The 13,847-nt window shown below is 46.8% G+C and overlaps 1 protein-coding gene across 1 annotated transcript in view; it reads left to right on the plus strand.

The window, feature by feature from the left end:
• The first annotated feature begins 582 nt into the window (after positions 1–582).
• LOC111159697 (ninjurin 2) overlaps positions 583–13,847 on the plus strand; it is a 77,784-nt gene continuing 64,519 nt past the window's right edge. The window contains 3 exon segments of the mRNA XM_022522260.1: positions 583–589; positions 906–942; positions 944–1,073. Coding sequence (XP_022377968.1) covers positions 583–589; positions 906–942; positions 944–1,073 — 174 coding nt within the window.

A 13,847-nucleotide genomic window follows, 5' to 3' on the forward strand; every position in this document is an offset into this window, starting at 1 on the left:
CCACACCCACACACACACCCTGGGCAGCACATTTAAGTGTGGTGAGAGTAAATTTGTGACTGTTACTCTCCTCGTTTCCTTAAACTCTGAATTGGATAATTCCCATTTAACACTGTCCCCGTCCTGTGTGCTCGCAGACATACCCACTCCCACACGTCCACAAGCTAGTGTCTAAAACTAGGTTCAGGGACCAGCCAGAAGAGTTTTAGGCTCTAAGGTAAACAAGAGAAAGAAAAGCTTTCCCAAAAAAAGACTCACTCCCGGTAGCTTTATTTTAAAAAGTAGAGAAAAATGCAACCACTTGCCTAAACAGAATTTGAAGGTATAACTTTTTCCTGCTCTCTTCCTGCCCGATGAAGGGAGAAAATGAGGACGTCAAATAACCTGTCAATAAAAGTTCATTGCTTACTCACTTTGTAGCAAAAGGCTTATGTTTTGGAGCCTAATAAGTAAACTACAATCTTTTCTTTTTAACTTCTAGGGACAAGGGGACCAAGAGGAAGAGGTCACTAAGCCTCAATCTTGAGAATATGCTGGAGTCCACCCAACCCTGTGGACTGGGGACCTTACTCAGTTCCACCAATGCGAAGTCAGACCGCGTCCTCAGGCTGTTTTTCAATTTCCTTGATAAATCCACAGGGTTTCTATGCCAGTAAGTACAGCTACTAACTCAAAGCAGGCTGAGTGAGCTCCGTCAGCCCCTCTGGGGCTGGAGGGGCATTGGCGCCACTCAAGAAAATGATGCTGTCACTACCAACTCAAAAGGCTGCCTATCAGTGTGCCCCCACCAGCCCCTGGAGTGCACACGCATGTGCGCGCACACACACACGCCAAGGATATGCATGTGTACACTTCCTGCAGGGGCTGAGGTCAGGACAGGCAGCCCACAGCACATGGATGAATAGCAGGTCTGTCTTGCCAGCTGTGTGCTCTCTCCCACCCAAAAAGCAGGAGAGACTCAGACAGCAGAGCTTGGAGTAGCCCACGCAGTCAGTTAGCAGCAGCAGTGCGTGTGAAGGCGGGCGCTTGAGGGCAGCAAGATGGAATCAGAAAGAGAAATCATCGACCTCCAAGTAAGTTCTCTCTGGGAGAGAGCATGAGAGGGTGGAGATGGGGAGCAGAGGGAACATCGAGGGAAGGAAGGATTGATATCTTGGTCATTTTATATTCTCTCCCTCACCTCCCCCTCTCTTTCTTACTCACCCCCTTCTTCAAATGTCCCCTAAGCTTTGTCTCTTTACTCTCTTTCCATTTCCCTGTCTGGTTCTTTGCTTGTTTTGAAATACGCGAGAAAGGGATTGTTTAAATCCCTCTTGGCCTCTGCTTCCTCTTGTCAGTCAAAGAGCTAATTAGATGCATGTTACCAGAAGATGATTTCAAGTTCGGCATAGCTCTTTCCTCCAAACCCCAGGACAGTAGAGACTTATTTGAGAGCTGCCGGGTGGTTCTCTAGAGACAAGGAGAGATAGGAGTTTCAGAGTTAAGAAGAGAGGCAGCTGGCCAACTTTGCATTTTACAGGTTGGAAAAAGCTAGAACCACTCCTCAGCTCTCTCCACAAAGCTCTCCTGTGTAGGGCAGAGTGTCTCATTTGGCCGGGGGTGGGGGGAAAAGAGGAAGTCAGTGTAATGTGTTAGGAGGAGGAAGAGATGTATGTCCTTGGCTACCTGGGACAGGCTTGGAGGGCATCCGAGGTTACAATCTATCATTGTAGGGAAAAGTGTTGGGTTGTTCTGGTGAGAGGAGAGCCAGGTCCCTGGAACCAGCATTCCCTGTCTGTCTAGTGGATGAAGTCAACCCTTCTGTAGGGATCACAGAGGTTGTATGGCAAAGTTTCATAGAGTTGGACGGTTACAGAGTGAAGAAGGACTTCTGAGACCAAGGATTTTTGATCATGGCATCTGTCCTTCAGGCAAAAGCTTCAACAACACCCTGGTGTGTGTTTCAGATGAAAAAGGAGTGCGTGGGTCGTCTGGGTGGCTCAGTCGGTTAGGTGTCTGCCTTCGGCTTGGGTCATGATTTCAGGGTCCTGGGATTGAGCCCCACATCTGGCCTCAGTGGGAAGCCTGCTTCTCCCTCTCCCACTTTCCCTGCTTGTGTTCCCTCTCTCTCTCTCTGTGTCAAATAAATAAACAAAATATTGGAAAAAAAAAAAGAAAAGAAGAAATGAAAAGAAAGAAAATAGAAAAGGAGTGTGTGTTGGGCAGGGTGTTGTGGGCCTGGCATTAGTCGAACCTCCACCCCCGGCCCCCTCACCCCTGATACATGGCCAGGGAAATCCTAGGATCACCAGAAGTCCTGTGTCAAAGCTATTGGTCCAGTACAACCACAACACAGGGTCATTTTCCTTGATGGTCACACAGCCCCAAATGTGGTCCCGACTCAGGGTTTGCTGGCCCTTCTGTCTTTCTCCTTCTAGTACATTCAGATCTCAGCTCAGATGTTTCTGCCTCAGGGAGACCTTCCCTTCACTCTCTGCAGAGGAACCCTCTTTCCAATTTGTCTTTATCATTTGTTCCATTTCTTCCATAGCACTGCTCACTATTTGAAGTTACAGTGTTTGATTACTTATCCAATCTAAGCAATCTCAGAACAGAAATGCCATTAAAAGAGGATCTCCTCTGGTTTTTTTCCATTGCTGTAGCCCTAGTGCCCAGGGCGATGCCTGGTACACAGTAGTTGCTCAGAAAATACGTGTATGTGGTTGACTTAAGGAAACCATGAGTTAGAGGGGTTGAATAAGAGGCCGAAGGTGACTCAGACCCTGAGAGAGTCAGGCCTCAACCCAGGTCTTCTGATGCTAGGGTGTATTTTGTTTTTAAGATTTTATTTATTTATTTATTTGAGACCAAAAGAGAAAGCAGCGTGAGGGGTTGAGGGAGAGGGAGAAGCAGACTCCCCACTGAGCGGGGAGACTGATGCTAGGCTCACTTTACAATCCCAAGATCATGACCTGAGCCAAAGTCAGACACTGAACCACCCAGGCGCCCCCCTCGATGTATTTTCTTTTTACTTCCTCTAGTTCTTGTCTCCGTTGGATCCTTAGTAGCTAAAGAAGCGGTATTGTTCATTTTCAGTCTCTGAAGAACAAGTTTTTTTATGCACTGATGAATTAAACAATCCCGAGTTATGGGCTAAGGACTCTACATTTAAAAGAATGGTTCAGAAAGAAGGAGGTAGGTGGAACTAAGGAGGAGAACATTACTGGCCAGGCCTTGATAAATGTCTTCATTTCTATCAGGTAACTAAAGTGTTAGGGTGCCCTTCTCTTCTTTATTAGAGTTATTCTCTCTTCTCCAATTATACTCTTTTATTCTGGTATCTTGTTCACACCTGCCTTTGGTCATTTAGTTTTTTGGTTGGCCAGAAGATCATCCATGAATTTCTGCATCTTCCTGTCCAGCTCTCTGGATCTGATTAGGTCTTGGACCCTTCTCAGGAACAGTCATTGCGGTTCTGGGAAGAAGGCAGGTTTGGATTAAGGAGAGGCAGAAACACCTGTTCCCTAGTAGTATGATTTTACCCTCTCCTCACGTGGCAGCTACATAGGAAATCCAGAGAAAAGACATATATAAAGTCCCTAGAATATTATATACATAGTAAATATTAGTTCCTCTGTTTCTGAGGTTTTCCAGGGATGGTAAAGATACATGGACTGTAGCTAAGCCATTTCATCTACTAACCGATACTTACTAATCAATGACCCTCTATTTCCCTCTGTGCTTGCTAGGTCTGGAAAAGTGTTCTTATTTTATGAGGTCATTACGGTGGGATGAATTCTACGTGAGCTAAATAGTATTACTCTGGCTTAAAGCCCCAAGACTAATTCTTAAACTTGCAAATGTATTATTTACCCCAAGAAAGACAGCTAGAAAGTATGTGAATGATTTACTGTTTTCCACTCTAAACACCTCAAAACTCAAGTTCAAATAATGATGGCAGAGTATTTAAATTGGAGCAACTCTCTTTACCATATAAATATCCCTTATAATCCTGATCTTGAAGACATCATTTATATTAAGTATATAGATTGATTCCTATTCCTCACAATCTCATTACCAAACCAAACCAAACCAAAGGGAGAACAAATATTTATTGAGCTTCAGCACTGTAAGAAGCACCAAATAAACCATGGTGCCTAACCTTAGAAAGCTTATAATTAAGTGGAAGAAATATACACAACTATAATATAGAGAAACTGTTCAAATAAAACAGTATTTCCCAAAAATGGGGTATAATACCACCAATGGGTAGTAAAGGGACTACCACTGGCTGATCATTTTTTATTGGAATGGCCATCTTTATAGTTATAGTGGGTGTTACAAAAAAGGGAACGGATCCATCAAACTTACGATTTCAAAATTTTTATTGCTAAGATGAAGCTAAAGTATTTTGGAGGAGATGTTTCCAAATGGAAATTCTAGAAAACAGTTTGATGGTGTATATCAAGACACTTAAAGATGACCCAGAATGGGGTGCCTGGCTGGCTCAGTCGGTAGAGCATGTGACTCTTGATCTTGGGATTATGAGTTCGAGCCCCGAGTCGGGTGTAGAGATTACTTTAAAAAATGAAATCTTTAAAAAAGAAAAATGACCCAGTAATTCCACTTCTAGAATGGGCCTAATAGTCAGACATGTGTTCAGATATGTAAGGATGTTCACTGAAATATTGTTTATAATAAAAAGGAGTATCCAACAATGAGGGGATGATTAAATACATTTTGGTACATCTGTAAGTTGATATCATAAAACAATTTTTTCCAGTGTTTGGGAATTATATTTAAAAGAGTACCAAAATGCTAATCATATGTAAATCAAAAAAGTAGGTTACAGAAGTATATAAACATTTTATCCCAATTCCTTTAAAAATCATATAGAGTAAATATGTGCAGGAAAACTATTCACAAGAAATACAACAAAATGTTAATACTGGTTATTTTGGGGTTATGAATGACTTACTTTCTACTTTAACTTTACTTTTATTTTTACTTTTTATTTCCTTTGCACATTTTCACTAATGCATATATTTAGAATAGGAAAAGAACCCTGTAGTTTAAAAAAGAAAATTAGAGAAGCAGATGTGCCTATATGCAAATGAGTAAACCCGTGAATATGAGCAGATATATACACACATATATATTTATTCCAGACTCTGATTACCATAGAAAATAAACAGCTGACTAGTCTTCTATGTAAGTAGGCATCTCCTTGTATGTAAGTGGCCATCCCTCATTTTAAAAGTTTTATATAGTATCTCCACTCTTGTGTTTTATGTCTCAGTATGCTTCAAGAACAGACTTTAGGAATCTGAAATCCCAGGACAAACCTGCAGACCACTGAGTTTCTACATAGTCCCTTCAGAGGGACACAAAGAGGAGGGGGTGAAGTGGTTGTATCTTGATTTAATTAGATCTTATACCTAACAACTGCAGTAACTTGTCCTTCGATCATTTAAAGAAAAATACAAAATCATTTGTCTTAAGTAGAGAGACAGATACAAAGATGATAGCCAACTAGCTAGACAGATGACAGAAGGATTTGGGATGACTTCTTGGAAGAGGCAGTCATTGCTTAGACTTGGAAGGATGAGTAGGACTTTGACCAGTAGAAGATATTCCAGTGGTGAGAACAGTGACAACAAAGCCTGGAAGCAGAGCATCACAGGGTGTATTGGGGGAAGGATGAGTAGTCCCATTTGTCTAGGCTCTAAGGTAGATGGAGGAAAAACAGTGGAATTATTATTATAAAGGTAGGTTGGAACCAGATCATGATGGACAGTGAAGGCCACGTTACTCTCCTCAAGGATGAGCTGACCAGTGACTGATGTTCTTTGCTCTGCAGAAGCGCTCGAGCTCGAAGGTGGAGGTCCTAGAAAGGGGTGGGCAAGGAAAAGGAATGAGGCTATGCCTCCCAAGACCTAAGGTCCCTCCCAGAATTGAGCTTCTTCCTATATGGGACTCAGAATGGCCATTAGTCTGGTAGACCAAAAGTCTTATTTTATTGGAGAGAAAACAGTCCAGAGTTGTGATGTTTAACTAGGTCTTAGAATCCTCACATATGATCTGCCCAAAGTCAGCCATGACACTGGGAAGAGTATCCAATGGACAACAAAATGCTCAATATATATTATATTTGTTGACTAATTCATAATTCAATTTGCCATGCACAATGAGAGGCTCTACTAAATACATGATGAAATCTAATCCTCCTAACCATCCAGTGGTCTTTACTCCACCTTTACTGGAAGAGGAAATGAAGCTCAGAAAGGTCAAGTACAAGATCTCAGAGCAAGAAAGTGGCAGGGCAAGAGATCAAACCTGGTTTTTCCATTTGCTATACTCTAGCTCAGTGGTTTTCTTTTCTTTTTTTTTTTTAATTTTTGAATATTTTTTTTTAAATTCAATTAGACGACAGATAGTATATCATTAGTTTCAGATGTAGTGTTCAGTAATTCGTAAGTTACGTAAAATGCCCAGTGCTCATCCCATGCCATCCTTAACACCCATCACCCTCTCTGGTTTTCAAATGTCGCTGGAGCAGCAGTATATCATCACTTGGGAACTGGTTAGAAATGCAAATTCTCAGTTCCTCCTCCAGACCTACTAGATCAGAAACCCTGGGGACGGGGGCGCAGCAATCTGTATTTTAACCAGTCTCTTGGTAATTCTGATGCCCTCCGAAGTTTCAGAACCGCTGCCCAGATACATTGCTGATTGCTGTGGGGGGCTGCGATGGAGGCTCCAAGCCAGGGCCCCTTCCTCCCAGGCAATCGTAGATAAGCCAGGGAGTAGTGCTTGCGCATGCGCAGAGCCTACAGCAAGGCAGGGACCGGGATCAGGCAGGGTTGCTGGCAAAGCAAGAGGCTCAGGCTGGATGGGATGCCAGGCGAGAGGAGCTACCTGTCACTATCTGAGAGCACAAAGGATCTAAGTCTCTTGTTGTAATATGGGGGCACTGCCACCCTGTCATGGCTATGACTTGCCTGCCACATACCTGTGGGGATTTCTACCCACTCTGATGAGAGGTGGTGTAGGCTGGCTCCAGCCTGGGGAAGAGTGTGTAGACCAGCCTCCGGAGAGGAAGCATAAGGAAGGGCCCAGGTGAAGATGATGTCCTCACCTGGCCCTGCCTCACATGGAGGGAGAAGAGCAGCTGTGGGCAAGGATGGAACTTTCCCCCAAGGCACAGACACCTGGGGTGGAGGTGGGGAAGTACTCCCTTCCTGCAGGGGTGGAACAGAGAGAGCTCTGGAATACAGGTCCTTGAGGATGGGAGGAAGCAGGGCAGGGGGCAGCGGCCAGGTGGGAGCAAGTTGCATCCTGCAATCCCGAGCGTCTGGGCACAAAGGCTCATCCGATTCCTAAAGCGGTGAGCCTCAGAGTTGGCAGTCCACCAGGCTCTGAGCCGAGGGATCGGAAAACCCTGGGCCTCTGCAGAGGTGAACTCTGTTTCCAAAGCCCCATTCAGGGAACTGGGACTGTTTAGCCCCAGGTGCAAGAATCTGACCTTGGTCTTTGCATGTGTGAGCCAACCCGGTCTCCCAGGCACCGAGGCTAGGGACTCTTCTGCCTGGATACCCATTTTCAGCACTCATCTGTAGACAGCTGGGCTGGTGTCACTGGCGCGACCACGACCTCCTCTCCCACCGCACTTCGGAGGCAGTTTCCTAGAAATGTGACCACCCCTAGAAAGTGACCGCCAGGCGTTAGGATTCAAACAGGGCTCTTCCCGAGGGAGAGCAGGGCAGGGCGGGGCTGGCAGTGTGGGACCTTTAGTGCATCGCCCTGCCCTGTCTCTGTCTCCCGGTTTTCACCGCCGCCGTCTCTGTCATTTAGCACTCATCGCGTGCCTTGTGGCGAGCTGCCTTCGATGGGGTTTGGGTTGGGAGTGGGGAAGCTGTTCTCCTGCAAGGCCCGGGACTTGTTCTGGTTGCCACAGCAGAATCTCTGGGAACCAGATCCCTGGCTGCTCCCAGCAATCGCTGCAAAGCCAGTGCCCTCCCAGCCCCGTGGAACCTCCAAGCTGCAAGTCTCCGTGCTTTCAGAGCCTCAGGGAGCAGGAATTGGACAGGAGCTCCAAATCCTCTGTCCAAGCGGAGATCTCTCCTCTCCATATAAATGGAAAACATAGACTGGTGGTTGTGGGAGGACCTGAAGAGGAGGCAGGGTGGGACGGAAGGGAACGAAAGAAGACCCCAGCCTCGGTTCCTGCCTAAAGAAAACCCAACCAGGTCTCAGAATAACGGCACGTATGTGGTAACAGCTGCTTGGATTCCAGGAGGAATGTATTATGCCCAATAAGGGGTCTGAGGCTCAGAGAAGTTCAATCACTTATACAAAGTCACACAGCTAACAAGGAGATGCAGTTTCCAGTTCCTGCTCACTGCGGTTTCCAGTGGCATCCCGGACCCCAAGAGTTCAGTATGCCCTGTGGGGTCCCCATAGTAGTGGCCAGCAGGGAACTGCCACTGAGACTGTGAGATGGAGAGACAGAGAGAAGCAGAGAGTCAGAGATACAGAGAGGAGGCCTGTTGTTTTGTTTTCCATTCTCCACGTGATGTGCAGTACTTTTCCTCCTTCCCATTAGAAGTCGGCCTCCTCCCTTACCATCCTGATGTGACCTACTTATCTACTCCCTTTAAAGGGAGGTACTCTGGAAAGCATCCCAGTCTAGGGCGGTTCTGTCTGCTTCTCAAAGAGACAAGCTGTCTCTTTAATAAGGGAAATCCAGAAGCTGTAAAATCGGGGGCGGGGGCAAGGTAGTGGGGAGGTTAGGGAAGGTTGGGGAGGGAGGGCAATGGTGGAACCAAGGAGAGCACGCAGTGGTGTGGCGTTGGCCATCATGACGAACTCGTGCCGTAACTAAGGGAAACAGGTTCTGGACCAGTCAAAGACTGGGATAAGACAGCAGATGCTGACGGCTGGAGAGAGTACACATGCAGAAGTAAAAATAAAATTCCAGCTCCAACTTTCTGCCCCAAGTTCATTGAGCTGTCTAATCTCCGAGCCCGTTTCCTTATCTGCAAAGTGGGAATAATAATTTCTACCGCAGAAAATGGATGAAAAGATGAAATTAGTGACCCCAGCCTCAGTTCCCGCCTAAAGAAAACTTAACCAGGTCTCAGAATAATGGTACGTATGTGGTAACAGCTGCTTGGATTCCAGGAGGTATGTATTATGCCCAATAAGGGGTCTGAGGCTCAGAGAAGTTAAATCACTTATACAAAATCACACAGCTAGCAAGGAGCAGAGCGGAAGTTCACACTCGTGGCTGTCTGATTCAAGGGTGGACTCTTAAACACACCTCCCCTAGACTGTAGTGCCCAGCCTTAATGAGAAAGGATTTGGCAAAACTCTTGTCCCCAGATCTTAAGCAAATCTGGAATGCTGAGTCAGATAGGGGCTGGAGGAATCAAACAATAATTGGGTTGTATAAAGCTATCATTTTCCGCTAATCTTGGCACTGAGGAGAGATTGTCTTGCAGTCTGAAAGTCTATAAACGCCTATCTGTCTCCTGCCACTGGCCCTCCAGTCTGGCCTCCCTCCAATCCATTCTCTTCACTATAGCCACAGAGAACATTTTCCTGCTTCTATCAGTGGTTCCCAGCTGCCCTCAGGATTACATCCAAACTCAGTGTGGCCGGGGCCCATCTTGTCCTTAGTAGGCCCTAGGCTTGGGAGGCCCTGCTCCATTTTTTATCAGACGTATTAAAAATATACCCCTATTGTTCACTAAATATGAATCTTTAATATAAAGATTTTGAAAGGATTTTTAATGATTTGAATGTTGAAATGACTCACTTAAATGTTCAGTTTTTGCGTACAGGTGCCAAGACATTTTTTTTCAGAGCTCAAATATTTGGGGTGTTTGGAAAGCTCATGAATACTATACACATGGTGCCTAATAGGTGAAGCAGTCCTTTGCTGTAGCCCCTGGCCCCTTTCCCTGCATGCCAGGCTTCTGTAAATACTGTTTCCTTGGCTTAGGATTGTCTTTCTTCTTCCACAACTGTACCTGCTCATACCATTCCCCCTTTCCTCATTGCCTTGCAGTTTATTTATTTGACCTTAGTTCATACGGGTTTAACCTCTCAGCTGTCTTGTGTATAAAATAGTAATAGTGATACCTACTTCATAATGCCTTTAAGAGGATAAAATCAATTAACACACAAAGCCTTGCTATACAAAGTATGATTCATGCAATCACAGGGGAGCTGGTTACCAAGCACAGAATCTCAGCACCATTTCCCTCCTCCCCCCCGCCCACCGCGATGTACTAATCAGAATCCTCCAGGTAACAAGATCCCCAGGTAACTGGAATGCATATTTAAGTTTCGGTAGCACTGGACTACAGCACTTAGAACAATGCCAGCTACAACAATGCCAGCTTCGTAATAAACAATACATGCTAGCCATTGTTATTATTGTTATTGTTGAGCTTCTTAAAGGTCAGTTTTTTATAGTTGTCTCCAGTTTCCCTTTCCACCCTACTTCTAACCTCCAAACTCTAGTTCAGTGCTCTTCAAGCGGAGCCCCCGCTCCAGCCTTGTGTGGTGGGAGCTGCACCATGCCTGGCATTTCAGCCAAATGCTGAGGTTTTAGTCAAGATCTCTTTCCTACACTCAGGTGGTTTCCCTCCATCTACAGAGAGAGAAAGCTAAGGAAATTGCAACAGGCTGTGTCATAAGGACTACCAAAAAAGGCATAGAGGGGTGCTGTCAGGAGCAGCTGACCTAGGCTTGTTGGGGGCGGAGCAAGGAAGGTGCTCTCCACTCTAAGACCTGAAAGGGGAGTTGGCTGGTGGTCTCTTCAGTGGACTGGCTGCTCCTACAATGTAAAAAGGGCCTGGAAAGGCCCATAACTTGAGGGAATATCTACAGCCCTTGCTGTTTGCTCCCCCAAGCAAACAAGGGAACCCATGGGGGTTTGAGTCTAGACACTACTTGGCGCCCTGGTATGAAGCCCAGTCACTTAGAAAAAACTATGGCTTCCAGTTGCAAACTTAACCTTCAGTAGTTGTACAATTCTTTCTCTCTCAGAAACTTGGTTTTCCCCGTTCCAGAACTAGGATAATGGTACCCCCTCTACAGGGTTGGGGAAGATTGTGAGGATTAGGAGAGAGAACAAAAGTCAAGTTGCAGGCACACAGTAGGGGCGGGATCAAGTGTCCCTTCTCGGTGATCTGAGTGGCGGCCCAGCAGATTTACTCAGGCTCGAACTTCTGAAACCGTAAACACCTCTGAGTACTTGCAAATACCACCCTTCCCTCCGCTCCTCCAGCCGGGGCCGGAGACTGAGGTCCGCTGCAGGCGGGCATGTTCAGTCTCCGTTCAGTCTCCCAGCAGCTGGAGGGGACGGGGTCAGTTAGGGTCGCAGGTGGGCTGGTTTGGGAGGGAAGAAAAGGCGCTGTGTTTGGGGGCAGCCCTCGGTGGAAGCTCAGAAAGCTCCAGAACAGAGCCGGCATAGTGTGGTCACCGCGAGCCTCGGGCAGCCGGCCTGCCCTTAAGAGGTGCGCCCACTGGCAGAGGCTGCCCAGGGAATGTGACTATTCCTTTCATAAGGAAACCCGCGTCCATGGAGGGACCCCGGGAGAGCGCCGTTCCCCAACCCAGACTGGCAGCGGCGGGGTGTGGGGGGTAGAGAGCTGAAGAGGCCGCACGGCCAGGTGTCCGCTGATTGGCTGCGGGGGAGGCTCGCGCCGCGCGGACCCCTCACACCCCTAGCTCTGGGCGTGCAGCTCGCGGGGCCGCAGGGTCGAAAGGGCGGGGCCGAGGGGCCGAGGGGCGGGGCGGGCTCGCGACCGCAACCGCAGGTCAGCTGACTCTCACAGCGCCGGCGGAGAAGGGGGAAGCCGGGCGAAAGGCTTGCTTCCAGCTCGGGTCCCGGGGCCTGCTGGGGTGGGGGTTGGCCTTGAGCTTTTGTTACGTGGCTGTCCCTCTTCCTTCCCCCGCAGAAGGCCGAGGGCCGACCTCACCCTCTACTGAAGCAAAACAGCCCCTTGCCCACCCCGGCCTGGCCCAGCCTCCGGCTCGGATCCTGACAGTCCGGCGGCTTCGGGTCGGGGAAGGCCGAGGACCCTCTTCCTGCTTCTCCCCCTCTCCGAGGCACTTGCTGATCTCGGTGGGTGGAGCTGGGTCTGGACTATTTCGGTTCCTTCTTCGCCTTGAGTCCTCGGTTTCCTGCTGAGTTTCCCCTAGGCTTCCCTTATGTTATTAATAATAATAGCTACCATTTTCTGAGCACTTTATATCGAGCAGGCACTTTACATATTCATTTTTATATTTCAGAGCAACTTTGTAGTTATCATTAACCCCATTTACAGATAAAAAAAACTTAAGTTCAGATGAGTTAATCTGCTGAATGTCACAGCTAGCAAGTAGTTCAGCGGGGATCAGCTTCCCAGGCTGTGGAACTCCATCGCTGGTCACCGCCCCGCCCCCCGCCCGGTCATGTTCCCCGGGTGAGGCATTGTCAGGAGCATGAAAAGACTAATGGTGGGCAGCTGGATTCTACCCTAAGGCCACATTGTCTTCCAGAACACTTTTGGGGGCCAGACTAGGAAATAACCTAGCTCTGGGGCAATATTAGAAAAAATTCCCCAAGAGCCTACTTCTTTAACATAGAGATCTAATCAAAGCTAGTGATCTGGAATTCTTTCCTGACTTCCGTGAGAGGCATCCTGGCTTAGGGCACATTCCTCCTTCCTTGCACATGCCTCTTCCTCTCCCCTTCATTCTGCGGAGAAAGAACAAGCCATTGCTTTTGTCCAAAGCATCTCCAACTGGAACTGACCTGTAAACTCAGCATAAACAGAACCAGTCTTGAAAGGGGAAAGTGAGGCACTAGGAGCAACTCTGTACAATCACCTTCGGTGCTCACAGTGCTTGAGAAGGACATCAATCTCCCAGGTCCTATCCTTCTTGTGCCCCCCCAGAGCAGACCCATCTCATGTCCTCAGAACTACTCCCTCTCAGAGAGAGGGTAGTACTGTTAGAGAAGCAGCTTTGAAAGCCAGAGAGCATTTATACATGGAAGACAAGGATTTTTGTTTTGATGAGACATCAATAAGTCAAGGGCTGTTGTTTAGTATTTTAAGATAGTACAAGCCAATTGTCGAATAATTCCACCTGGTAAACATAAATCCTTAAGAGAGAAGCCTGAAACCCATCTGGAGGACCTATCTCTGAAGATCCCTAGACTCAGGACATGCAAATAATTTATGAAGATCACTTCTCACCCCCATTTCCAAACTACAGCCCTCCATTCCTCTGCTACTGAAAGCGGAAAGAATGTGTAGCAGTGGAGCCAAGGGGGGCGGGGGTATGATTTTTTTTTTTTTTTAACATGTGAATAAACACAATACAAACAGGTCATTTAAAAATAAGGAATACCATTAAAAAGGGAGGATGAGTTACTGACTGTAGTTGAGCACAGAAGGTTCTGGAGCCATGAAAAGGGAAGTCTGAGCAGCCAGCTGGGCTGTTTCTCTAGGGTGTATTGTACTAGAAGAAACCCACTTTAACTTTTCTCAGGCCAGAAGCCCTGCTATCTATCCTTTCATAAAGCTTCAGTTTCCACATTTGGAAAATAAGGACTCTGGCTGTGAGGGTTCTTAAGCTGCCCCCAACTTTGGAAACTTCTGATTCTGCAACACCCAGATATTTTCATTAAATGATGCTCAACTCCTCCATCTCAATAACATGTTAATCATCTGACTAACTGCTCAGCTTTCCGGCTCTATGAGATCATCACTGCCAGTTCCAAGCGCGTTTGGCTGCCAGAGAGCAAACATTCCATGTGTGAACTGGGGATACATATTGCTGTGATAATAGCTGGCAAATTTGAAGCA

This window comes from Enhydra lutris, unplaced genomic scaffold, assembly GCF_002288905.1.
Source record: "Enhydra lutris kenyoni isolate GAN:26980312 unplaced genomic scaffold, ASM228890v2 scaffoldscaffold69, whole genome shotgun sequence".
NCBI lineage: Eukaryota > Metazoa > Chordata > Mammalia > Carnivora > Mustelidae > Enhydra > Enhydra lutris.